The sequence below is a fragment of the Myxocyprinus asiaticus genome, chromosome 42, assembly GCF_019703515.2.
Source record: "Myxocyprinus asiaticus isolate MX2 ecotype Aquarium Trade chromosome 42, UBuf_Myxa_2, whole genome shotgun sequence".
Lineage (NCBI taxonomy): Eukaryota > Metazoa > Chordata > Actinopteri > Cypriniformes > Catostomidae > Myxocyprinus > Myxocyprinus asiaticus.
In genome coordinates, this window is record NC_059385.1 from 27599527 (window position 1) to 27625608 (window position 26082).

General features: G+C 38.9%; 1 protein-coding gene across 1 annotated transcript; it reads right to left on the reverse strand.

The window, feature by feature from the left end:
- Nucleotides 1–806: 806 nt before the first annotated feature.
- On the reverse strand, nucleotides 807–26082 carry LOC127433047 (up-regulator of cell proliferation-like). Its single transcript, XM_051684665.1, has 3 exons — nucleotides 25977–26082; nucleotides 25468–25573; nucleotides 807–6168 (listed from the first exon to the last, which is right to left on the reverse strand). Exon 3 carries the CDS (start codon nucleotides 6158–6160, stop codon nucleotides 1559–1561), a length of 4602 nt encoding a protein of 1533 aa, XP_051540625.1. The 5' UTR covers nucleotides 6161–6168; nucleotides 25468–25573; nucleotides 25977–26082; the 3' UTR covers nucleotides 807–1558.

Here is a 26082-nt window from a genome sequence, read left to right on the forward strand (position 1 = left end):
CACACACACACACGCACACACACATTAAATTATATACATAAAAGTATAAAATGCCATGTCATCACGTTACAAAAAGGAAGTACATGTACATTGTCATGGTTTATTGGTTATCATATATTCAAGAGGCAACGTCCAAACTTTTTGTTGTTGTTGTTTATTTTGTATAAAGTTAATTATAGTGCTTGTATGTCAGCACTTCATTGTTTTTCTAATAAAACAAATAAAAACAAAAATTTAAAAAAATCCTTTTCACATATTTCTGCAAAAAATTCAGCAATTAAAACTTTATATGTGTGTTAAATTTCAGTGTTAGGTGTACATCTATTTATCATGTTTAATCAATTTAAGATTTAACTGTTAACCTTCTTTCTTAATGTAAAATTGCGCAGAACTTATTTTGCTTCTTTGTAAAATGTTGATTAATATGAAGTAGGCTACCGTACCACATTCAAGAGAGCCAGTTTGGTTTTTACTACTGTTTGGAACTGAAATTGCAATATGTGCGTTTTATTTATTTACTTATGTTCTGCAGTTCCCTGTAAGTTATTACTATCTGATCACTGTTGTTGAAACTAGGAAACAATAATTTCTTGTGTTTGAACTGTACCTCATTTGTAAGTCACTTTCAACAAAAGTGCCTGCCATTTGTTTTATTCAATTCAATTCTACTTTATATTATAAGTTGTTAGACAAAGACTTCCATTATTTAATAATGAGTTAATGTGAAGCTGAATTAGTTTTTTTTATGTCTGTTTATGTCTGGCTGTAACGTTGGAAAATATTTTAGATGACCACATAATGTTTGTACATAACAATCAGTTTATTCAAGCAACATGATTTACATGACGTGATATTTGCACATGATGTGGTAGAGGCATGATGTCTAAACATAGGTTCAAAATGCAAAAATAGTTCAGGAAAACATACAACAAATAATTGTACTAAGTAAAAATCAAGAATTTAGATCACCATCATTTTAAACAAAACCATAACGCTTTCATCAGTTAAACAAACATTGACCAAAGTGTTACAAGAAAAAATTTCTCATTTATGATTCAAGATTCTAAGGAATGTCAACCAAATAAAATTGTCAACTATATGTACACTGTAGACATACAGTGCAGAGTACAATGTTTAGTATATATTTAGAGATAATGTGCCTCTTAGAATACATCATTTGAATATTGGAATATATTTTTCATACACAGTATACTTCCTGATACTCAATTATAGTACATAATAATCCATTTCTCTATCTCTTCTTCTTGACAAATGACAGTGCATGTGATATAGCATGTCTACATCAAGTTAAGTAATCATTCAAATCCAAATGTGAAAGCTTTTTTAACCCCTTCTCTCAATGTAATGGCATTTCACTGTTCTCCATTTCATACATTAATTAGGATATGCAATGAACAACTCTTGAACCACGCCGGGTATTGTTCTTCTATCAAATTTGATGCTTATTTAAGGATACCAAGATATTAAGGTGGCTGGTACCAGTATTCATGCACCAGACTAATTTAAACAGAGCAGAGATGCACTAGTTACTATAAATTTACTTTAGGCTTTCCTCTGCCTGAGCCTTTGTGATGTTCTTCCACGATGAGGGTATATCTGCAGGCTTTGCATTGTACTCCATAGCAAACTTCTCATTAAAATGTGTCATCACATATTTCCAGTAGGCTGCGGCTTCTACGCTTGAATCTGGATCGATTTGCCATTTGGGATAGATGTCACTGTATTTCTTATATGGATGCCACTTATCCTTGGTGTCATTGCACTTAAAGCGTGAGTCACTATGCACCAATGATGAGCAAATGTCGGTCACTAATTTTTCAGAATATTCAAATCTGTAGCAGCCAAGCCCCTCTGGTCTGTGGATGGAGACAAGGTGTTTTTTGTGGGCCTCCCCTCCTGCCTCACATGGGGCTTTACAGAATGGGCACTGATTCCCACAGCCATGCACTCGTTTGAACAACACATCTTGTGGTTTGGTATGCAAGTGCTCTAGTTTTCTTTGAAATTCTTTTGCCTGGAAACTTGCCTTTAGAAACTTGCCCATGTCCTTCACAGAGCACTTAAGACATTCAGCAAATTTGATCTGGTTCACAGTGCTCAGTGCACTGACTGTATCGACTGCATCCTTGGGAAAAACAAGCCTGTGTTTAAGTTTCATGCAAATGCTTTGGATGAATTCCTTGATGTTGTTTTTCTCTGGGTCTTGCTCTGTGGCTTTGATGGCCTGGATTATTTCACTGGTAACCAAATCGATAAGACTTTCCTCTAGTTTGAACATTCGGTTCTCTGCTGAAAAGTGTATTGTGATTTTGTCCAAGATTAAGTCCGTAACAAATCCTTCATAAGACTCAATAAAATGCAAATATTTTTCAAATTTAAATTCATCAAGAAGATTTTTCAAGACTGATCTCTGGAATGATGTCCGTGTTCCAAAAGTGGATGCATTTTCACCACGCAACATCTCGTCTGCCATTTGAGTGCCCAAGACCTCAGAAACATATTTTTCCACTGTAGGTTTCAGGCAGTCATTCGTAAATTCATCTGCCTTCTTCTGACATTGGTCTCGTTCATGAAAAAGGTCAATGAAACCAGAACGGTACTTTTGTTTTAACTTCTCCAAGACTCTGAGCGGGTCATTGTCCTGGATGAACTGATTGTGAATCTCTTGAAATTGTCTGCTTGCAAAGCCGCATATGTGGAGCTTAAGGGACACTTCAAAATCTTCTTCTCGCCCCAGATCTTCATGAGCCTTAAGTGTTTCATCAATCATTTGAAGAATTTCCCTGATGTATGTGTCGTCATAATCATCCCTACTTTCCCTCTTTTCTTGTACAAATTTCTGACATTTTCTAATAAGGCTCTCTGACATCTGTTGAGCCCTCCTGATCCAATTAGTATGAAAATACTTTGATATAAAATTGCCTTTGGAGACAACAAATGTTTCACATCCACATGTACTTAAATCCTTCACTTTGTCTAAACTTTGAGCCACAGAACTTCCTCTAGGTCCAAGATTTTTTCTCAGTTGATGGAAAACTCTTATTTTGATATCTTGTTGAGGGAGCTCTGTACATGCCAATGTCTGGACAGTCTCCTGCCACATCTTTTCGAATGCTTTATCCAGCGTAGACATGTCTGACTTTTTCTTCCGGCAATCTTTCAGCAAATCTAGCACTCTCTTTTCCATTGTATCCATGTATGTTGCTTTGATCCCTTCCACCTTGATCATTCCATTTCGATGTGAAAGAGCCACATCCAGTTTACTTTTGATAGAATTTGAAAGCTCAGTCCTCAAGAACTTGGCACAGTTTACAAAGTCTTGTCGAAAACTTTCCACAAGTTCAACATGACCCTCTCCTTTTTCATAGTACAATTTGATCTTGCCTATAATTTCCTTTTCTTCTTTTGAAAGCTTAACTTCTGCATCTTTTTGCAAAGAACAGTGGACATCTTCAGTGGTGCACTTCTCAGAAATCTCAAATTTTCCATGGTTTAGGATTTTTGTTTCAGCTTCTAATGTCCATGTGTGCATTTGTTTTCTCAGTGACCAATCCCATTTGTTGTACTCTGTGCACAGTTTCATGTACGCATCAGCCACAAGGGTATTTCTGAAGCTAAAGATGAATTGCTCAAATTTCACAGCATTCCACAAGTCTTTGGTCCATTCCAGAAATTCACAGATGTTGATGGACTTGAAAGATCTAAAGATTTTCATAATATGTTTTTTGAGAGTATACACAGACTCACTATAGCCGATACTCACTGGTGCCATTGGGGGGTTTCCATGCCACAATCCAGGAATATAGTGGTCACCAGTATCTGTGTCATACTGCATCACATCTGTAAATTTCTTGAATTCCAATTTGTTCTCCATTTTGGCTGCAGCTTGTGTCATTTCATCCAGTTGGTCCAACAAAAATTTACGGTCTCTCATGTTTGAATCATGGGCTGAGACATCAGCAACATTCTGATGTACAAACAAGCACATGTGTTTTTTACCTACTTCCTTTATCCTGAGAAAGGCATGAACAACGATTTGTAAAATGTCTTTCATCTCTGTGGAGTTCTCCATGGCGATGTTGATGATTGTTACATCACTCAGTCCAATGACAAGTGTTGCCAACTCATTGTCATGCTCATAGCTGTTATCTAGTTGTGCTAGCTCAGGAGATTTCAGTCCCTCAGTGTCAATTATCAGTATATAATCATAATTGTTGAGCTGAGCTTTGTAATCATCTGTTACTCTAATAAGCATCATAAAGGCTCCCCTGGTACATCTACCACTACTTACAGCAAACTGAACCCCAAACATGGTGTTCAGCAGGGTCGACTTTCCTGAACTCTGCACACCCAACACAGTGAGAACCATGATCTTATTGTTGGGTTTTACTAATGTATTTAGTTCAGAAAACACACTGGTAATCCATTTTACAGGTATATTTGAAGCATCTCCATCAACAAGTTCAAGTGGAAATCCATCCAACAGTAGTTGAGCACAAAGTCTAGGTAAGTGTTCCAGTTGTTTTCGGGAAAGTGCATCTTCTGACATTGAGACTCCAGCCTCATAAAGCTGGCCCATCTCACGAATGAAGTGTTCGACTCCTAAAGAACTGTTTGCAATCTTCTTGTCAAGCTCAGCAATTTCCTCCTTGTTGCCACCAACATCTTGACATTTCTCTTTGTACATCTCTCTGAGGCCAGGGAGTACTTTCTGGGTGAGATTCTCCAAATTGATTCTCAACCATTTTAAGAAGAAAGCCCTTTCTGGTGTAGATATTGCACTGATAAAGCAGCTCATACTAGTAGACATATCTATTGCATATTGTTCTTCTCTGAGTTTCTTCATCTGCATCTGCAGGTCACTTTTGTAGTTCTCAATACTCTGATCCCCTGCTTTCTTCAATCTGCACTGCTCCTTCTCTAACTTGGCCAATTTCATCAAGATCTCCCCTTGCAAGGGCAGCTCTTTCTTCTTGAACTCCACTATGTCCTTTATTTCTAATGTGATTTCATCTGCCCTTGCTTTGGCACTCTTACATTCCTCAGCGTCCTCATCAACCGAGATCCCCAAGTCTCGTGCAACCTCTGCTAACTTAACAATTGACATTTTGTGATTGCCATTGTCAATTGTGTCTTGCAGCTTGGTCTGAATTTTTTTAACAAAGTCTGCATCATTCTGCTTGGCTTTAAAGATGAAACTGCTTTTCTTTAGGTTGAGCCTTTTGACTGTTGCTTTTACACTCTCACTGTTGGAGTGGCTAACATAAAATACCTGAAGTGTAGATTTCAGGCTAGGGATAGAAATGTACTCCGTACCTAAAAGTTTGTCTTCAAAGAACACAAACATTGCAGTGGAAGTCTCGCAAAGGAAAGAGAACTGTGTTTGAAAGTTTTGGATGTCACCTCTCAAGTTTGCAATAGCGACAGGCTCAGGAAAGACATCTATGTTCTTGTTCCCACAAGGAAGATACCAGCTGATGTCAACCAAGCCATCTGATATTTTCTTGGGGATGTTACCACAGTCCATGTTGTAGTGTACAAAGGTTTCAGTGTACTGTTGCTGGTTGCTGAGCAACTTATTCAGAATTTCTGATTTTGAAATGTTGCACCTACCAAGTCTTACAAAAGACACTAAAGGAAGTTCTGACAGAACAATTCTTTCTTGCACAAATCCACTAGGATCTTGTAAGGTGTGTGGTCTGTATTTTTTCACAATATCTCTCATTGCCCAAAGCATAAGCGTGATCTGGTTTTTATCACTGTTTGGAAGCAGCAGAGGCACAGCAAACTGACACATGGACATTTTCGATATCATTTCCTGCTGTAGAAAACTGTCAGAACAAAGGAACACAGCGGTCAGAATGTCTAAAGGGTTTACTGACTGAGGATCGTTTGCGTCATCACTCTCCTGATCATCCTCCCAGTCCGAATCTTCTGCCCCACCTGATGAGGAACACTTCACACTCCTTGCTGTCCTTTTAAGCATCATCAGTCTCTTCAAGAACAGCAGTGGCAGATTTGAAAGAGACTGGACAGGCACATCTGTGATACTATCCTTGCTAATCTGCAGGACTGTGTGGAGGGTGAGCTTCTCATCATAGTACTTTGCTAAACCCAAGTCTTCCAGGAGTTTCTTCATTATTCTTCCTGTAAATTAAAACAAAATGAGTTACATTTGCCCCCTATTGCAAATGAAGACCAGCTTAGACCAGCACAAAAATTATGATTTACAAAATTATGAGAGCAAGCAATGAATCTCAAATACTTAATTATTTACAATTTCAAGTTGCTTTAATCATGTTCTGTCCAATCAAAGTCAATAAATCCAGTAACGATGTACACATCCATTTAAAAGGAGTAATCTCATTACCCCAAATGTTTTTTATGCAAATTTCATATACACCAAAGTACTATCAATATCCATATACATCTGTATCAATATACTGTCAATATACTTTCTATACTTTAATGCTCTAACTAGTGTAGTACAGTGGGGCTGATAATTTTTTATTTGTTGTGTTTATTTTATAAATTTGTGTATTTAATTTTGTTTCAAGAAATGTAAGCTCCACTATTAATGATAAAGTAAATTACACTACAGCTGATCACCAAGGCAAACAAAATTATAAATGACGCATGAAATCGAGCTTATGTAGCTAAAAGCATTTGCACCGAAATGCTTGTGTAGAGAATGTTTCAGGCCTTATAATGAACCTGTCCTCAGCAAGAGGTCACAATGTTAAACTGCCAAACAAAATGTTCAAAAAGGCAAAAAATTCATAAATATAAATATCAAATGAAAGGCAGGAATCTGTAAGATATCAAACAATACATGAAGTAAACTTTAAAATTATATTTTCCATAAAAAGCTGCCTATGAATGTTGTGTCCTCACTTTGCATCAACTCAGTCTGAGGACCCCTTTCCCACTTCCTGTTCATGGTGGATGCAACAGTAGGACACGTGGTCTGGTAAGTTTGATATTTTTTCATATTTTCAACAAACAATGTTTAAGTCTCTGCAGTCACAGCTTCAACATATCAACTCCATCATTCTCATTATGGTAATTTCTGTGAGAATTATGGGACAAATTTTGGCATTTAGGTTAGGTTATAGAGGCAGCTTTAACAGCTCCAGAGAACAACACATGGTTAAGATGGAAAAATTTTCAATTTTGTCAACTCTGTATTTATACATGTACAGCATGGGGTGCTCCAGTTTGGAGGAAGGTGCCTTGAGGGAGGAAAAGGAGAGAGCGATGCCACGGGCTCACAGATGGCGCAGGGGCAAGTACCTGTGAAGGTGAGCCAGTTGCGATAACCCTATCGTATTTTGCATATATGTATGAATGTATTTTATCTTTACTGAACTCTATTATTAGATAATTAAAGACTTTATACTCTTGTTGGATGGATCAGATTAAAATAGCATGCTTTTTAATGTGACAGTCGGATTTGACACTAATTACAGAAAGATGTAAGTTACGAAGTTAATAAATGTCCATTTTCAGAAAAGTGTTTTTGTAAAAACCTGTTCCCTCACATGGTTCTACAAATATCAATTTCAAATTAATTTAGAATTAAAAAAGAAAAACTAAGATTTAAAACCTGTTTTGTCCCTTATCTCAAGAAATAGTGATTTATGATGGCTTTCTGTCATCATTTTGTTTAATTGATGATTATAACTAGCTGTGTTACTAGCAATATTGTACCCAAACCTAGCTAGCTTTGTTGTTACTCTGTGACCATGAGCTACACGGACGACTATCGCTGCACACCATCTCCGAGTTTACATTTGTCTCCCTCTGCATGGGTTTACATGCGCGTGATCCCATAAACGTTGACGGAGGAGAACAACATTGTGGATGCTGCGACTTGGCTCCTCCCCACCCCCATCGTCAGCTCATGCGCCAGCCATTGTCTGTACTAAAAGAGTACCACAAATCAGCTGTAGTGGGCATGCGTCGAACGCGTTCATATTCGCACACGGTCAGAAGAGTTTACTCAAAGTCAATGCCATCGGCCGGGCACAATCCGGAACACAGAAAAATGAACTATACACGGGCGTTAATGCGGCCCTGCGTGTACTCAGTTTGCAGCGTGCACTCAGAGCTGGCTGAACTTGAGGACCAAACCTCTTCACTTTCGGTGAGGGTGGGGAAGGGAATCGCAAACACGGTAGGAGACGGCAGATTGGGGAAACTCCCTGCTTTTACAGGTAGAAAAATAAATTCTTGCAAAGTTTTAGTCCAACCAATAGCATGTTTGTACTACTTTTAATGGGGTTCATGATAATATCATGGAATATCAATATAGCCTTTAATTGGGCCTCCCTCCAGCAAGCGCCCGTTACTTAGGTCCACCATCACCCCTGGTCCGACGCCCCAGGTTACAAACAGGTAATTGAAACTGGGTCGAAAAGGCACTGTTGCACTGCCTTTATAAACCACACTGCAGTGGAACTTACACAGTTTCTCATAAATTTCTCTGTTTCCAATAGACTATTGGGGTGCTAATAGCTGCGTTTTGTGGCAGGTGCTATTTATACCTGGGTGCAAATAGTCACTCCATTTATGAAAAATAAACTTGGCATAACAATGTGAGCACCATCCGCAATCAGCTCTATCTTGACTGCATAAGCACTCTTTTACTGGTTTGTGTGAATTGTGTGAACAGTCTGATTCTAAATTCAGCTTTTCATTAAATACAAAACATTTAGAATAAAAAAGTATGGAGTTAAGCATTTAAATAAAGCAATTGTTATTGAGACGATATATGTTATTAACATAACTAATTAAAAAGAAATTAAAATATAAACTGTGAAAAGGAAATATTAGTGGTGTGCTGCTTTTGGAAGATTTTCCCATGACATCATAGGGAGGGAATGTATTTTAAAGACAGCTAGGATATCTTGGCTCATTATATTTTCGGTTCCCTAAAGGCAGTGCGCTTCAAATTATGTTGTTCTAGGAGCATGCTTTCTTAAATCGCCCAAAGTGACAGACAGGGAACCGCTATTTGTGAGCAAATTCTTTAAACAGACAGCGATAAATAACAGCTATTATTTTATATTAGATTAGATTAGAGGCAGGGCCGAGTGGTGTCTGTGCAGATCGAGGCCAGGAAGATAAGTGGTGAATGAGTTCCACATGTGTGCCACACCGGTCTTGCGTATTTATTTACATTTGTTTAATGCATGTTTAAACTGAAATTGTAAACTAATATTGACATCCAATATATCATTTGAAAGATCTGGGTCTAAAATTTGATTTGCAAAGTTCCAACAATAAGATTTTATTAAACATGTCAGGAGTGAAAATCAAAACACGGAAAATGAAAATGAAACTGGAAGTTCTGAACTTTATTGTCTTCCAGCCAAACACTGATGAGCACAATCCTCCAAACTTCGGTATGCTTTTAATTGCAAGAGTCCATAAATAAAATCCATTAGTGATTTTAGTCCACAAATTTACAAATATGAAGAAATATTTATCAATCTGTCTTTGTTCAGGTTTTACATATTCAACAGGTTATTATTCATGTCTCTGCAAAATCTTGCACTCTGTGTAGTGTTTCAGTAGCAAAACACCCAAACATGATATTTGGGAGGGTCTAACGAACACATTTTTGCACAGATCAAAATTTTCTGTGCAGCTGTGGTTGGGCAGTCATTCAAAATAGACAAACAGGGCAGTCAACACGAGTGATGTAAAGGTTTGTCACCCACGTTCGTCTCTGGATAAAGCCGGCCAATGAAAAGCTAGATCATTTGACTGATGGGTCGTGTAGCTAATGAAAAGATGAAAACAACGATATGAGGGTTGTATATGTCCCTGATGCCGATTTGCGAAGGTTCGGAGAGAAAAACCGTGGACTGTGTTTGTACTTTAACGCACGGTGTGCAGTTATAGCGTGTAACTGCCGTACTGTTGACAAAGAACTCAGCTTTTGGACCCGCGATCTGATCCACCCTCTTCGGCTTCAGTCACCATCACTGAGGGTTTGGAGAACACATGCTCACTACTGTATTTTTTCATCAAACCCCGTTCAACTGCACATCCAGGGGGCATGGACATGTCATTCAATCCAAGATGAGCCATCCTTCCCGGCTTAGCTCACCGTGAGTTAGACCCTGGAGCACACGTGCTCCCAATGCATTGACCTACGCATTTTTCCACTGCTTTTGCTTTGCCGTTCACCCAAGGCATTTAGCCTCTGCCTCAAGCCGAGAGGCGCTATCCTCCCCGGCTTCGCTAATTTTTTATACTACTATGATAAATTTTTATTCTTGAATATCAAATGTCTAAGGGTCTACTTTCTTTTGTAGACCAAAGGGTTCAAGAACTGTAAGAGTTTTACTTTGGGTATGTCGTTTTCAAGCTCATGAACAAAGAGACCAGATGTTAAGAGGTTGTTGTAAAATAAATGTCAACGTGTTTAAGCCCGACCCAGATTCCTCCTTGCCCATCTTGTGAATTGTTACAATATTATATTTTATATACATTATTCTAATGGAAATGTTTAAAAATAAAGTTTTTGTATTTATACACAAATCTAAAAAGAAAAGTCAAATACCACTTCATTAGATTGCGAGAATCATGTTTGAAAGTGTTTTTCGGTTGACAAACAATTCTTCATCCTGTGTTGATACAATGATACAAGTGTGCATTCCATCTACTGCATCAACTATAACGGGTAGCCCAGCGATGACCATGAATGCAGCCTTATTTCTCTGCAACATGCGTGAATCCACTAGAAAACATACTGTATGTATTTACAGATGATGTGCATAAGAGTGCATTTATAGTTTGATGGATGATTCTGCTGACGAATGATTGAAAAACTCCCAATTCATCCGCGTTACTCAGTTGCATTTTGTCTGTGGCCAGGTAGTGCAGAGTTGTCAAAACCTTTATCTCCAGTGTAATTGGGTTGTTTCGGTTCATGGTAGAGGTAACTGCATCACTAATTAAGTTTACAATAATAAAAACACCCACACGATTCAGGCAATCACTTTTTAAAAGGTCAGTGTCATAATAATATCCTATTAAAATCCACCTCCTGCTAGCGCATGAAATTTTAAGCGAATTGGCGAAAATGTATTCACATAAAGCGTTCCCATTCAGGATTTCTTATGTGCAATTTCAAAATGCGCATCAAAATTGTTGGATGGAAACCCAGCTTGTGATTCGCTCTTAAAGCCGTAGCCACACAAGCCGATTTTTCCCAGTGGTTTTCAGGTGTGACCTTCATTAACATAATCACCGGCCAGGCTGAGGGAGACAAAGCATGCATTAGCGTCTCTCAGCAGGAGGTCATTAATCCCCGGAAACAATTCTTATATTCTATAACTCTGCTTTAAAGTCAATGGCATCTATGGTAATATTACTCTATTTGTTTCCCTGTCTCAACCTCAGAATATAAATCCCGATTTTACCAGAGCCTGCCAGATCCAGTTTCAGCCCTGCCTGATGTCTGACTACCACTGCTACATGTCACTGAGAGATGACAAGTAACTGCAACCTGTGACAGCCAGATATCATTTCAGTCTACTATGATGGACTTCACAGAGGATGATCTGATGCCAACTTCAAGACATGGAATACTTCGTGCCACTGCCTGAACTCAGGATGGACTTAACCGAAATTAACTGCCACAAGCTTATAGTCAGACTGTTATGCTCCTCACTGACTGTTACTTGCATTGTCTTGGTCAAAGTATGGACTACACTCTCTTACAATGGAATGCACAGACAATAAACTGATTGCCAACAAACGCATTCATCAGCCTAAAAACAAAGCACAATGCATCTACGTGCACTTCCACAGTTAATACAGGATGGACTTCAAAGACTCTCATTAATTTTACAGTTCATACAAAATCTTTTAAACATTGGCCTCTAACGTTAACTTAGTTTACTAATTTAAACCATGACTTGTACTACACAAACTAATATTATCATTATATTCATGCTGTTTAGTCAGAATGGTACAGGCCCCCCAAATTGAGCCTTGTTTCTCCCAAGGATTTGTTTTTCCTCCATTAATCAACATCTTATGGGGGTTTTTTTTTTTTTTTTTTTTGTTCCTTGCCAAAGTCGCAATTGGCTTGCTCACTGGGGGTCTAAATACAAATATTACATACTTATTTAGACACAATCAGCAAACATCTTTTTATCATACTGCACAATGATGACTAAGACGTTACAACTTTTTTTCAGTTATAGCATAATTTCCTGTAAAGCTGCTTTGAAACGATGTCTGTTGTGAAAAGCGCTATACAAATAAAAATTACTTGACCGTCAGGAAACCTGCTGAGTTAATGGCTTCAAAAACTGAAAAATACACATCCGGTTTGCTTAAAATTCTATATATCCCTTTTAAAACCATGAAAATACCTGATGGATCTGCGGAGAAGAAATCTATAGGTCAACTCACTGTAGTTCATCGTCAAAACGCGGATATGTTTGTCAGTGTCGGATAATGTTTATTTGCAATGCAACCTCTGTTTATTTGCGCATTCCGTACCATAAACAATACTCTAAGATTTGGATCTGTTGACACATTTTTACAGATAAATAATTTTAGAGAGAGGTCTTGACTCCATGCGAGGAGCGGACGAGTAAATGGCGAGCTCTGCGCACTGATAATTTTTGTGTCAAACCGGTGAGATTTGATACACCCTGCTACATATCTGTCCTTTGAAGTTAACATGGCAAATAATTCAAAATCCTCAGGCTCTGGAGATATTAAAAGACACTTACATGCTCAAGCTGATACCTCTGACAGGGCCGCAGATCAGGGACTCTGTTTGGACGGTGCGGCGGGAAAAATACAGCGGCAACTGGTGAGCATGTCTGTGATGCTGACGAAAATTGTTGCTGACTTCGAGCAAGCTCACAGAGTCCCGGCTTTGAGATCGGCCGAGGGAGACAGGCCCTGATCAATTCTGGCCAAATTTCTGAGATAATCCGATAAAGATCTTGTGTTGTACGAGGCGAGGAGCAAAGGAAAGCTTTCTTGGAAGAATCACAACATTTTCTTGTTCCCAGACATTGCGAATTCAACAAGAGAGAAATGTGATCGATTCAAGGAATGCAAGAAACTCTTACATCAACGGAAGATCGCTTTTGCACTGATGTTTCCGGCCAAATTGAGAATAGATACTAAGGATGGCCGCAAAATATTTACATGCCCACAGCAAGTACTGTCTTTCATAGAGTCAATGGGGTGAGTAAGCCATTTGGTGATTTTCATGTGGCCCCCAAGTGAGCTCGTCTCACTGTACATACTCTTGACTGTCTGAGGAAGCTGGGTGCCATTTTGTTTCTTTTTGTGTTGGTTCCGCCTAGCGGCTGGAGTTTGTGGAATAACACTCCTTCAAGAAACTCTTGCATTGACGGAGGATCGCTTTTGCACTGATGTTTCCGGCCAAATTGAGAATAGATACGAAGGATGGCCGCAAAATATTTACATGCCCACAACAAGTGATGTTTTTCATAAAATCGATGGACTGAGGAAGACATAGTGTGTTTTTCACGTTGCCCCCAAGTAGCTTGTCTCGCTGAACATGCACTCGACCGTCCGAGGAAACTGGGTGCCTGTTTTGTTTCTTTTATTGCTGGTTCTGCCTGGAGCTTTTTTTTTTGAGTAACACTCCCTCGGGACAGTTGTGGAGGAGTCTGCTCGTTCTTTTTGTTTATGCCTCCTATTGGCTGGAGTTTGTTTTGTGGAGTATTTTTTTAAGGACATTGAAAGGATTAGGTCATCTGCTTCACTCATGAACAGCCAGCTCACTGAACATTCGTTTGACTGTCCGAGGAAACTGAATGGAATTTTGTGTGTGTGTGTGTGTGTGTGTGTGTGTGTGCTGGTTCCGCTAGTGGCTGGAATTTGTTTTGTGGAGGAACACACCTTCGAGATAGTTTTGTGAATGAATCTTCACATTCTTTGGGTTTATTCTGCCTATTGGCTGGAGTTTATTTTATAGATTATTTTCTGTTATGTAATTTTGTCTCGCAGAATTTGTATAGAAGCACCGGACTTGAGCAATCCGATGGCAAAGTTGTCGCGGGGACTCTTGTAGGCGTACATAGACTGTTTGAGTTTAGAGGGATGGACTCCGGTTGGTGCTGTCGTGCGCGGGGTTAATGCGCACGTTTTTCTTTTTTCTGTTTGTTTGGTTCTGCGGGAGGTTCGGGGGCTGACTGTTGCACTAATGTTGGAATGTGGTCTTTATAATCTTATTTTTGACTCAATCTATTTTTTCTAGTATGTCAAAATGTCAAATGTTAATGAATGGATTATCTCTCTCCATGTGGAATGAGAATAGGTTGGGGCACCCCATAAAAAGGAGGATTTCTTTTCTTAAACATAAGAAATTTGATATAGTGTTTCTTCAAGAAATGCATTTTTCCCTGCAGGAAGCTGAAAAATGTAAGATATGGGGTGGACATGTTTTCTTTAGTGCTGGCTCAAGTAAGAGCAGGGGAGCCATTATATTGATAAGTAAACATCTACAATTCAAATGTCTCAAACAGACAAAAGATAAATTAGGAAGAGTCATTATTGTTTTAGCAGAAATTCAGGGGCAAAGGTTGATTTTGGCTAACATTTACACACCTAACGCTGATGGTCAAGCCCCCTAGAGCAACATTGATGCTTCACAGGATGTGTAAAAATCTTGGTCTTACAGATATTTGGAGACTTTCTGGGAGACACTATACATTTTTTCATCAGTCCATAAGATTTATTCTAGAATAGATTTTTTTTCTTGATATCCAAGTCCCTCATTTCATCTGTTGTTGATTGCTCAATTGGAAACATTTTAGTCTCAGATCACGTCCTGGTAAGTTTAGAGGTGTTGCCACATAGGGAGAAAAAGAAATTGTATACTTGGCACTTTAATGTATCCCTTTTGCAAAATCCTGATTTCCAACAAATGTTAAAGGCTTAAATCAATGTTTATATGGAGACCAACTGGTCCTCAGTATCCTCTGTGGGTGTGGCTTGGGAGGCACTTAAGGCGGTTCTTAGGGGTCGGATCATACAGTATGCCTCATTCATCAAAAAAATCCAAAGCACGAGAACTCGTGGAGTTGGAATGGAATATTAAAAATGCCAAGGCAGAGCTGAAGCGCTGAATGTCGTCTGATGGCCTCAGTGAATTGACCGGACTAAAATATAGATATAATACTATTTTGTTGTGGAAGGTGGAGTTTTGGCTATTCAGGGCAAGACGGGGGACAAAGCAGGGAAACTAGATATATAAAGGCTAGATATATAAAGCAAAGAGAGTCTTTTTTTACCCATTCCCTCACTGAATTCTGCTGGTGGTGAAATATTTACCTCAGCCATTGGTATTAATAATTCTTTTAAAGATTTCTATCTCGATCTTTATAGTTCCACGTCTTCGTCTACTGATGAAGATATTAGAATCTTTGTGGAACCATTAGAACTCCCTAAACTGACGACGGAGCAAAAAAATTCTCTTGATTGTGAGATAACCTTGGAGGAGCTTGACGAGGTTATTAAGGCCATGCCTACAGGTAAGGCTCTGGGGCCAGATGGCTTTGCCACTGAGTTTAGATCTTCTGCTACAGAACTGGCTCCATTTTGTTAGAAGTTTATACGGAATCATTAAAAAAAATGGAAAGCTTCTGCCAACCATGACACAAGCCCGGATCGTCTGATTCTTAAAAAGGACAAAGATCCAAGTGAGTGTAAGAGTTACCAGTCCAATTTCCCAGATCCAGCTAGACGTTAAAATTTTAGCTAACCGATTAAGTTATGACATCTCTTATACATATAGATCAGGTGGGGTTTATTCGGGGACGCAGCTCTTCTGATAACATCAGGCGTATAATTAATACAATGTGGTCAGTGGCGAATGATCAGTCTCCAGTCACTGCCATCTCACTTGACACTGAAAAGGCATTTGATATGGTAGAATGGGATTATCTTTAAGATGTTGGAAATATATGAGTTTGGGAAGACTTTTATTGGATGGATTTAGTTACTTTATAAACACCCAGTAGTGGCGGTACAAACAAATGGATTCATTTCAGATTATTTTACTCTGGATAGGGGCACCCAGCAGGGTTGCCCTCTTTCCCCGTTATTGTTCCTTCTTGCCCTGGAACCATTAGCGGCCGTGATAAGAAGGGAAGATGATTTTCCAGGGGTGATGGCGGGAGGTATGGCACATAAGCTTTTGCTTTACGCAGATGATATTTTATTATTCGTCTCCGACCCCACTAGAGCTATGCCTTGCCTCCACAGAATTTGTATCCTGAGAACTTAGAAAAGGATTACTGAGTCAATTGGTCTAAATCCGAAGCGTTGGCTCTGACAGCATACTGCCCAGTAACGGCTTTTCAGCCAGGTGCTGGACAGGGCATTCAATATTTGGGCATTTTATTCCCAGCAAATTTGTGTGATTTAGTTAGTTAATTTTGACCCCTTAATAAAAAGGTTTGAGCGATGGGGGAGTGGGCTTCATTACATTTATCTATGATTGTGAAGGTTAATGTTATTAAAATGAATTGTACTCTAAAATTCAACTACCTGCTACAATCTCTCTCTGTAGATGTCCCCCTCTCTTATTTCAAGCAATTTGATAGCATAGCGAAGTCCTTCATTTGGAATGGTATGCATCCCAGATTACATTTCAATAAGTTACATAGGCTGGTTGACAAAGGTGGGCTAGGCCTACTCAAGATTTTTTGTTGTACTATTATGCATTCATTCTCAGACATTTGGCTCATTGGTCGCTTCCACCTGAGAGAGCCCCTACCTGGTTTGGTATTGAACAAGAAGTTCTTGCCCCTATTTTGCCATTGCAAAGCCTTTCTATTAAACCGGATAAGTTAAGTAACACCCTGTTATCTCGCATTTGCACACGGTACGGTACAGAGTGTTTAATTCAGACATTTATTTAAATGTTGCCTCGAGTATATGGCTAAACCCAAAATTACGTATTAATAAGTCCCCTTTCTGCTGGTCAGAGTGGACTGTGAGGGAGGTTAATACACTGGGTGACCTATATGAGAGTGGAGTGTTGAGATTGTTTGAAAATTTGGTCCAACATTTCAGGATTCCCAGATCGCAGTTCTTTAAGTACTTACAACTGCGCCACCTGCTCTGTACCATTTTTGGGAGTAGTATACATCCACCTAAAGGGGCAGATACTCTAGAAGTGGTGATTACTGCTTTTGGAAAAGGTCATGAGGCATCAGTATATTGCTCCCTGCTAATTCAGAGTCTGGGGGACGGAGCATCAACTTCTCTCAAGAGATTATGTGAGAGAGATTTTTAAACGTGGTGTTGGAGGAGGGAGTGTGGGTTAGGATTCTAAAAAAGGTCAAGTCTGCATCTAGAGATTCAAAGGTGCGTCTGATGCAATTTAAGATTTTGCATAGATTATATTGGACACCCTCTAGATTGTATAGACTTGGTATTAAAGACACACCCACCTGCTGGCGATGCCAATCAGAAGACGGGGACACAACCCATGTTTTTTGGGGATGTGTTAAGATACAACATTTGTGTGTGACGTTTTGGACACACAATTTTTATTTTGCCCCAGACTCTGCATTTTGGGTGATGGGTCATTAATTTTGGGTATAGCCTCTTGAAAGGTTGGGTCCTGGCCGGAGTTATGGTTGCCAGGCTAATTATCCTTATGGGGTGGAAGACGGCTGGGCACCCTCGTTTCGGGAGTGGTGCGGGGAGATGGGTGGGGTGGCAGCATTTGAGGAGGCGATTTATAGAAGGTTGGGAAAATGGGATTTGTTTAATAGGAACAAATCCCAGAAAATCTGGCTTTTTTGGAGGGTTCTCGGGGAGGGGCAGTGGAGAGGGATTTTTAATTTTTAGTTTGTGTATGTGCATTCTTGTTTTTTTTAAAAGTATTTTTTTTTTGGAGGGTGTAATTTATATAACGGATTCCGTAATTTATGTTGTGTTTCTGTTTTGTGGATGGAATCAATAAATTAATAACAAAAGATATACAATTATAATTTTAACCAGATTTAAGCTAAATATTCTAAATGAATGTGGTAGACTGAATGCAATGAATTAGAAGAATTGAAAATGACGTTCTTTTGTGCATTAACTGCATCCTTGATGAATGTCATATTTCTATGACAGTGACACCCTCCTTTATACGTATGGAAAATGTGATTCTTGTCAGGATTTGGATTTACGCTCCGGTATGCTTTGCACACTCACGAAAGTAGAGCCCAGTGTTTTTAAAATTCAGTTAATAATTTTTATTTAAAAAAGGTCATTTTGAGAGTAATGGCTCATGTGTTTTTCTTTTTTCACTAACTCAAACTACACACCTTCTTGATAAGAATCAAACTATGCGACTGTGAATGCTGACCTGTCTTGTCACCAGGTTGTGCTCAAGCCATTCAGTAATAACATTTGTCTGGATTAGGTCTGCTGGATCTCACAGTCAGACATAGACTTCTATATTTTCTCACCTCTGTAAGGGCAGATTCACATATACTCTGTATATGTATTTACAACATTAACCAATCACAACCAAGTACACTGATAAACAAGTGCACGTGACTGCCCGCCGATTTCTTTGAGGCAACAATTAACCTCTTTCGGATTTGCAAGGCCACAACGATGGAGGATACCTGACTGATTGTGGAGGTATCAATTACTCCCTCTCAAAAAATGATACTTTATGGCCATATTGAAGAAAATATTTGGCGTAGGAACCTTTTTCTGCGCACAGCCGCAACTCTGTCTCGAAGAAGAGACGCGACCAATGTGAAAACCCAACGCTACCACTCAAGCCCTGTTGAGGCTCCACTAACGTTCACGGAGTATGTGTGAGTCAGGCGTAAGGCCAACACCTCTCAGGATGCTCTACTAAATGCTTATAAAAACAATGTATGCCTCCCTTTGTTAGATTTGATGACTGCAGCTTCAAACAGCACATTCTGACATGTGAACTAATGTTTCTGATAATCTGCAATAAAGAAACCTGCTAAAGTTTATCCATGTTTCATGGTCTTCAACAATTTTTGTTGCATTAAACAGCATTTCAAAAGGAGAGAGTTTACAATTTACCTTTCCTTTCTTTTTCTATTTCAGAGTGTTAGAATAAACACTGCCATTCTGCAAATCTGAAAGGAATGCATTCAGATTTCCCATAAGTTACTTTCAGTTTTTCACAACAAGCACAATAACATTAACCCTTATGTTGTGTTCCAGTCATTTTGACCTGGACAACCTTTTTTTTTTTTCCTTATTTTTTTCCCTAATCCAGTTGGAATAAAATTCCTTGATTTTGTTCATATATGGTATCTGAAAACACACACATTTTATTTTCGTTTCTTTTTTTTTTTTTTTTTTTGGCAGTTAATTTTTGGTTTATTTTTTTTCTATTAACATTTTTTATTGATTCCTATGTTAACACATACAAGCAAGAACATATACAAACAGAATCAATACTTAACCCCCTCTATTACTACCCCTCCCCCACCACCACCAATCCCCAACCCTACCCAAAACATCCCAGTGGTCCCACATAATTCTAGACACACAAAAACAAATATTAAAAAAATAATATAATTAATAAAATATAATTCACACACATAACCTCAACATCTCTCTCTCAACTGTCCCTCCCTGAGAGCCCTCCAAAAATGCCAAATATTTGCCCAACTTTCCCATAAACAAGTCCAAATTACCCAATCCTCTAGAAACCCCTTCTTCAAATGCTGCCACCCTCCCCATCTCTGTACACCACTGTAGGGCTTTACTGGTTGTTTAGATCAGTGTTACTATCAGAAATAATTGGTAATTATTTTAGTAATTAATATTTAAATTAATTAATTGAATCTAACTCATTAAAACCTCATATGGGGCTCCAGTAAATGTAGTGTGCTTCGTTTAGGAGCGGGTTTGGTTATCAGCAATAATTAATAATTATCAAAGATAAATATTAATTATTAAAATCAACAGAACATTGATGAACAGAATCAATGTTAGCTTTTTCTAAACCTTTAAATCAACAATTATCAAAGATAATCGTTAATTGTTAACACTGATGAAACATTAATTAAAATTAACACTAGCTTATTGAGCATTCAAATTAAACAGTCATCAAAGATAATTATCAATGATCAAAAATCAATAGAATATTAATAAGGATTCATTTTGATGGGGCACCACCCTGGAATCAGGGACTAATAACCAGATAGTATAACAGTCTCAATATTAGATTGTTCTCTTAGAAAAATCGACATCCGAAGTATATCGATTTTCGGGAAAAAAAAAAACAATGAATGAAGGCTTGAATCCGAGCACTGACATCCCGTCAGCATGACACAGGTGTATGCAAAACAAACCAAAACACTTCTCTTTGTAATATAACAAAGTTTATTTATGCAGTAATATCAATTAATAATTAATACAATGCAGTCAATAAACTAAACAACTACAAACTAAACAGTGATATGTAGATATGGTAACCAAAATAATCCTATAACACATGAGGATGTGTGTGAGTGAGAGCAAGTGTGTAAGGAGGGACGTGCACAAAATGGCGGATGTGACTCTCGTGGAGAGTATGTCACGCGAGACTTCTGGCCAGAGAATATGGCCGCGAATGTGGGTGGAGAGAAACCAGTCAATAGCGTCTAAAATTTACCGCATGTTTCCGCTTGTACGATAGCTTAGGGACAAAGCTGAGCTTTATCACGAAGCTATCTACTAGCCAAAAATGTGTCCGAGAATGTTTGTGAGGGATCGCACGCGTGTGTGTGTGGTTAGTACGAGAGAGAGAGAGAGAGAGAGAGAGAGAATAAAGTGACGGCCCCAAAGCCGGTTTCGCGATCGTGGGAGAGGAAGCAGCTGTTAGTTTATCACTCAGAGACGCGGTGGACGGCTCGTAAACCGTCCCGTGTTCTTTGATTCTTTAATGGATAAACTCAGTTTGCCGGTCTAACCCGCGATGGCGAAAATGCACAACAGTCTGATGTGGTTGGACCACAATACAGCAAATCAAATTCGTGATAATTAATACCCTGAGTATTAATAATGAGCGGACATGGCGGTCCATAACTGTACAAGCAATAACCTTGGTACACAAGAATAACACACTATAATATTCTATCTCTGCCCAGACGTAAACCTCTTACTTGAATCGCATGAGGACAGAATGTGTGTTCATCCATCCTTTAACTCAGACTCGGTTCCTCGAGGCTCGGGTGATGACTGGAGGCTGTTTCCTCGCTCTGTCAGCGGTCGGTATGGCTGCTGATTCTCGGCGGGCTGGTGGAGAAATCAGCAACGCTGACTTGATTGAAGGAAGAGAAATCTTTTCTCTTCACTTCTGCAGTCAAACGGATGAAGTTGCGGATTGCTCGGTGGTCTCCTTCGGATCCGTTAGAGTGTTCGGTGGAACACAGAGTAATCTCAACTCATCCAGCGAGATGGAGATTGTATGGCCACAGTTTCAAGTTCCTTGTGCCACGAGGCTGCACCTGAGAGCAGCGATGAGCTGCATCTACACACGGTGAGCAAAGTTGCTGGAAGCAAATCCCGGAAGCATTTCAGAGGTATTTCTACTCCTGTTGATGTCATGGTTGAGGTGCGTTCTGTTGTGTGCCTCATCCAATAGGAGTAGAGAGTTCGATCCTTTAGTGAGCAAGGCTTCATGGGATTTGTAGTCTGTTTTGGACTCTCTTTGTTTGATTTTGGCACAATTTTTATCAGTAAGATTTACGACTTGTTAAGTGGGGGCCTGAGTTAGGTTTTACAACTGTGTTAGGCCTGCCTTTGTCTTCTATCTGAATACATGAGGCCCAACACCACTCTAGAAATAATGGTGCTCCATCAGACTTCCAACCCCTTAAAATGACTTGTCTGCCAACCAAAACACTTGTTGAAACCTAATTTTTTATAAATTTGTCCCCCACATTTATGACAGCTCCGTCGGCCAAAATACAAAGTCTGGGGCAAAGCAAAACTTGAGTGCCCAAAACGTCAAACAAATAGCTCTGCACCTTCATCCAAAAATCTTGAATCTTAACACACCCCCAAAAGGCATGAGTTGTGTCTCCAACTCCTGATTGACAACACCAGCAGTTGGGTGTGTCTTTAAGACCAAGCCTATATAATCTAGAGGGGGTCCAGTAAAATCTATGTAGAATCTTAAATTGCATAAGGCGAACCCTTGCATCTCTAGATGCAGACTTGACATTTTTTAGAATCCTAGTCCACACTTCATCCTCCAATACCAAATTCAAATCTTTTTCCCCATAATCTCCTGATAGAAGCTAAAGCTCCATCCCCCAGACTCCGAACCAGCAGGGAGTAATACACTGATGCCTCATGACCTTTTCCAAAAGCAGTAATCACCTCTCCCAAAGCATCTGCCGCTTTAGGGGGTGTGTGCTACTCCCAAAAATAGTACAGAGCATGTGGCGCAGCTGTAAATACCTATAAAACTGAGATCTGGGAATCCCAAAATGATGACCCTGATTCTCAAAAGATCTCAACACTCCACTCTCATACAGGTCGCCGAGTGTAACAACCCCTTTCACAATCCACTCTGACCAGTAGAAAGGGGACTTATTGATACATAATTCTGGGTTCAGCCATATGCTTGAGGCAACATTTAAATAAATGTCCGAATTAAATACTCTGGCCACTCTTGTCCAAATCATGTGCAAATGTGAAATAACGGGGTGTGACTGAACTTCTCCGGTTAGTTTAATAGAAAGACTAACAGCAAGTTTCTGTTGTTTTTCTGATCAAAACAAACAGAAAAAAGAAAAACGTGCGCATTAACCCTGTGCATGACAGCGCCAACCGCCGTCAGTCCCTTAAAACTCAAAGAGCCCATGTACGCCTACGAGAGCCCCCGCAACAACTTTGCCATCGGATTGCTCAAGTCCGGTGCTTCTATACAAATTTTGTAAGGCAAAATTACATAACAGAAAATACTTTGTAAAACAGACCCCAGCCAACAGGCAGAATAACAGAAAAAACATGTAGACTCATTCACATAACCGTCTCGAAGGTGTGTTCCTCCACAAAATAAACTCCAGCTGATATAAGCCGTTCAGTTTCCTCGGACAAACAAGCAATTGTTCAGTGAGCCAGCTGTTATGAGTTCAGCGGATAACATAATCATTCCAATGTCCCGTAAAAATACTAAACAAAACAGACTCCAGCCAGCAGGAGGAATAAGCATGAAGAACAAAAAGGTTTATCCACAGCTGGTCCAAAGGAGTGATATTCAACAGAACAAGCTCCAGCCGCTAGGCAGAGCCAGCACGAAAAACAAAACTGGCATCCCTGTTCCTCGGATGATCAAGAGCCAAACTAACTCGGAGGCCGCAAAAAAAAAAAAAAAAAAAAAAAAACACCATAACTTTAAAAGATGTCCTTTATGTGAGCATGCAGATATTTTGCGGTCATCCATAGTGTCCATTCTCGATCTAGCTGGAAACTTCAGTGTAAAAAAGATGCAAAAGTTTCTTGGAGTCATGCCACAAAACAAACTCCAGCCACTAGGCGGAGCCAGCGCAAAAAGAAACAAAAATGGCACCCAGCTTCCTCAGATAATAGAGTCCCTAAACCGTGAGTCAGTCCACTAATATAAGAAACATCAAATGGCTTACTCACACCAATGTATTTATGAAGGAGAGTGCCTGTTTTGGACATGTAAATACTTTGCGACCATTCTTCGTTTCTATTCTCAGTTTGGCCGGGAACATCATTGCAAAAGTGATCTTCTGCAGGTGTAAGAGTTTCTTACATTCCTTGAACCGATCGCATTTCTCTCGTCGAATTTGCAAAGTCCGGGAACAAGAAAATATTATGGTTCTTCCAAGAAAGCTTTCCTTTGCTCCTCGCCTGGCACAACACGAGATCTTTATCGGATGATCTCAGAAATTTGGCCAAAATCGATCGGGGCCTGTCTCCCTCAGCAGTTCTGTGAGCAGGGACTCTGTGAGCTCGCTTGATTTCCAGCTTGTGGCCTGTTATGTCGAGCGGACTCAGGAAGAGCTCGTCCAGGAATTTCACCACATCTCTGCCCTCTTCATGCTCAGGAATTCCAACAATTCGTATGTTATTCCTTCGGCTCATATTTTCAAAATACTCCAGTTTTTCCTAAATGAATTCCAAATCTGTTTTGGACGCAGGCGGATTAGCGGATAATTCCCTTTCCGATGACTCAAATAATCGATTCGTTTTTCAACTATGTCACTCTTGTAAACAACTCAGAGAATTTTGTTTCCATCGGCGTAATCGATCGACGTATTACTGCGAGATCTTCCAAGTCAGCAACAACCTTCGTCAACAGTTGATGCTGAATTTCATCTACCGACGTGCCGTCCAAATCGAGTCCCCGTCTCGTAGTCCTGCAAGAGGCCTCAGCTTGAACATGTAAGTGTCTTTTAACGTCTCCAGAGTCTGAGGATTTTTACTTCTTTGCCATGTTTATCTCAAAGAGCAAGTATGTAACTGGGTGTATTGAATCTCACCAGATTATAACATGAAAATTTAAAAAACTAGCAAAGTTCGCAGAGCTCGTGTCTCACACGTCTGCTTCTCGCATGGCATCCCCGGAAACCCCATTTTCTTTAGTTTCTTTATATTTTGTACAAAAAAAAAAAAAAAAAATCCAATATCCATACTATCCAAGAATAATGTATATATAGTCGGCAAAAATGTGACAAAGACACTCCTGTTTATTATATTTATGTGTGTCTGTGGGAATTTCATACACTAAAGTTCCCTGCAGTTTGGCCTATGAATGAAACAAATTTGCCCATTGCATTCTACTAATTGAGGCATTTTCAACTAATATATAACAAATGAAACAGTTCTTATTTGTCAGTAAATTAAAAGCATTATTTAAGAATTGGTAGGATTAGCTATATGCATTGTGAAGTCCAGATTTTAAAATTTAAAATGACACCTATTTTGTTCAGATCAAGCGATTAATTTTTTTTACAATCTTATTTTTTGCATTTTTTCCCACAGGGAGTGCGATATGAGCTCAGTTCAATGAATCCTCCTATCAATACAAATTTATATTTTTAAAAATGTGTTAAAAAAAAAGGAGTACAAAACCTGTAATAATTACTAAAAAAAGTTGATACAGTTTAATGCAATATCTTGTGATAATATATGCAATATATTACAGACTGCTGTATAAGGATGCTAATTATGAATTCAAGAGAGCTGTAAGCAAAGATAAAGTTGTCATCATTTAACAGTTACAACAATCAGCAAACAAGAATTTGACAAACTCAAATAGAACATTTATTGCCACATGTAACACCCCAATCACATATGGGTTATAGAAGTCTACTCCTCATTAACAATTTTTACAGCTAGTATGGCATAGCATAATCACATAATAATGTCATATTCATTAACACATTATAATGTAATTAACTGACTTACTCTTCTATGCAGGAAGATTGTCCTTGCTGCAGTTGATTTTACTTTCTCCAGAGACCACGGTCACATTCAGACACTATTGTGTAAGGATTATTAGGCTGGGGTTGGCCTATTTAAAATAAATATTAGAAATATTAAAATGATCAGTATAGACAGTCTTTATATTTATTTAGGCTACTTATATGTATGTTAGCATTAAAATAAAAAATCCTGTTAAATAACCTAAGTTATACTGTTGATATACTGCAATACAAACAGTACCAAAAATAGACCCAACTAAAGAAAACAGGATAAAAAAAGCAGTTAATGTCAGATCCATCTATGTACCATATCTTTTCAGCTCTTCATTACTTCACCTGATCTAGTGTGAACTTGATCAGCACAGAAATGTGCCTAATACTAACACTAACTATTATGCCATAAGGCTTATCATTAGATAAAGATGTTATAATGCATTTATAAGTACACGAAAAATGCACTAATGTATCAATCATAAAATAACTGATACTTACTCTGTGCATGGAATGATTCTCCGATGTCTACATGGTAAGAGCTCCAGCCTCTCTCTCTTTTATCTCAATGGACTCTACCAAAACAACAGAGGGGAGGAAGTGGTCA

Coding starts and splice junctions, on each gene's coding strand:
- LOC127433047 (XM_051684665.1), bottom strand. CDS start 6,160: ATGAAGAAACTCCTGGAAGACTTGGGTTTAGCAAAGTACTATGATGAG.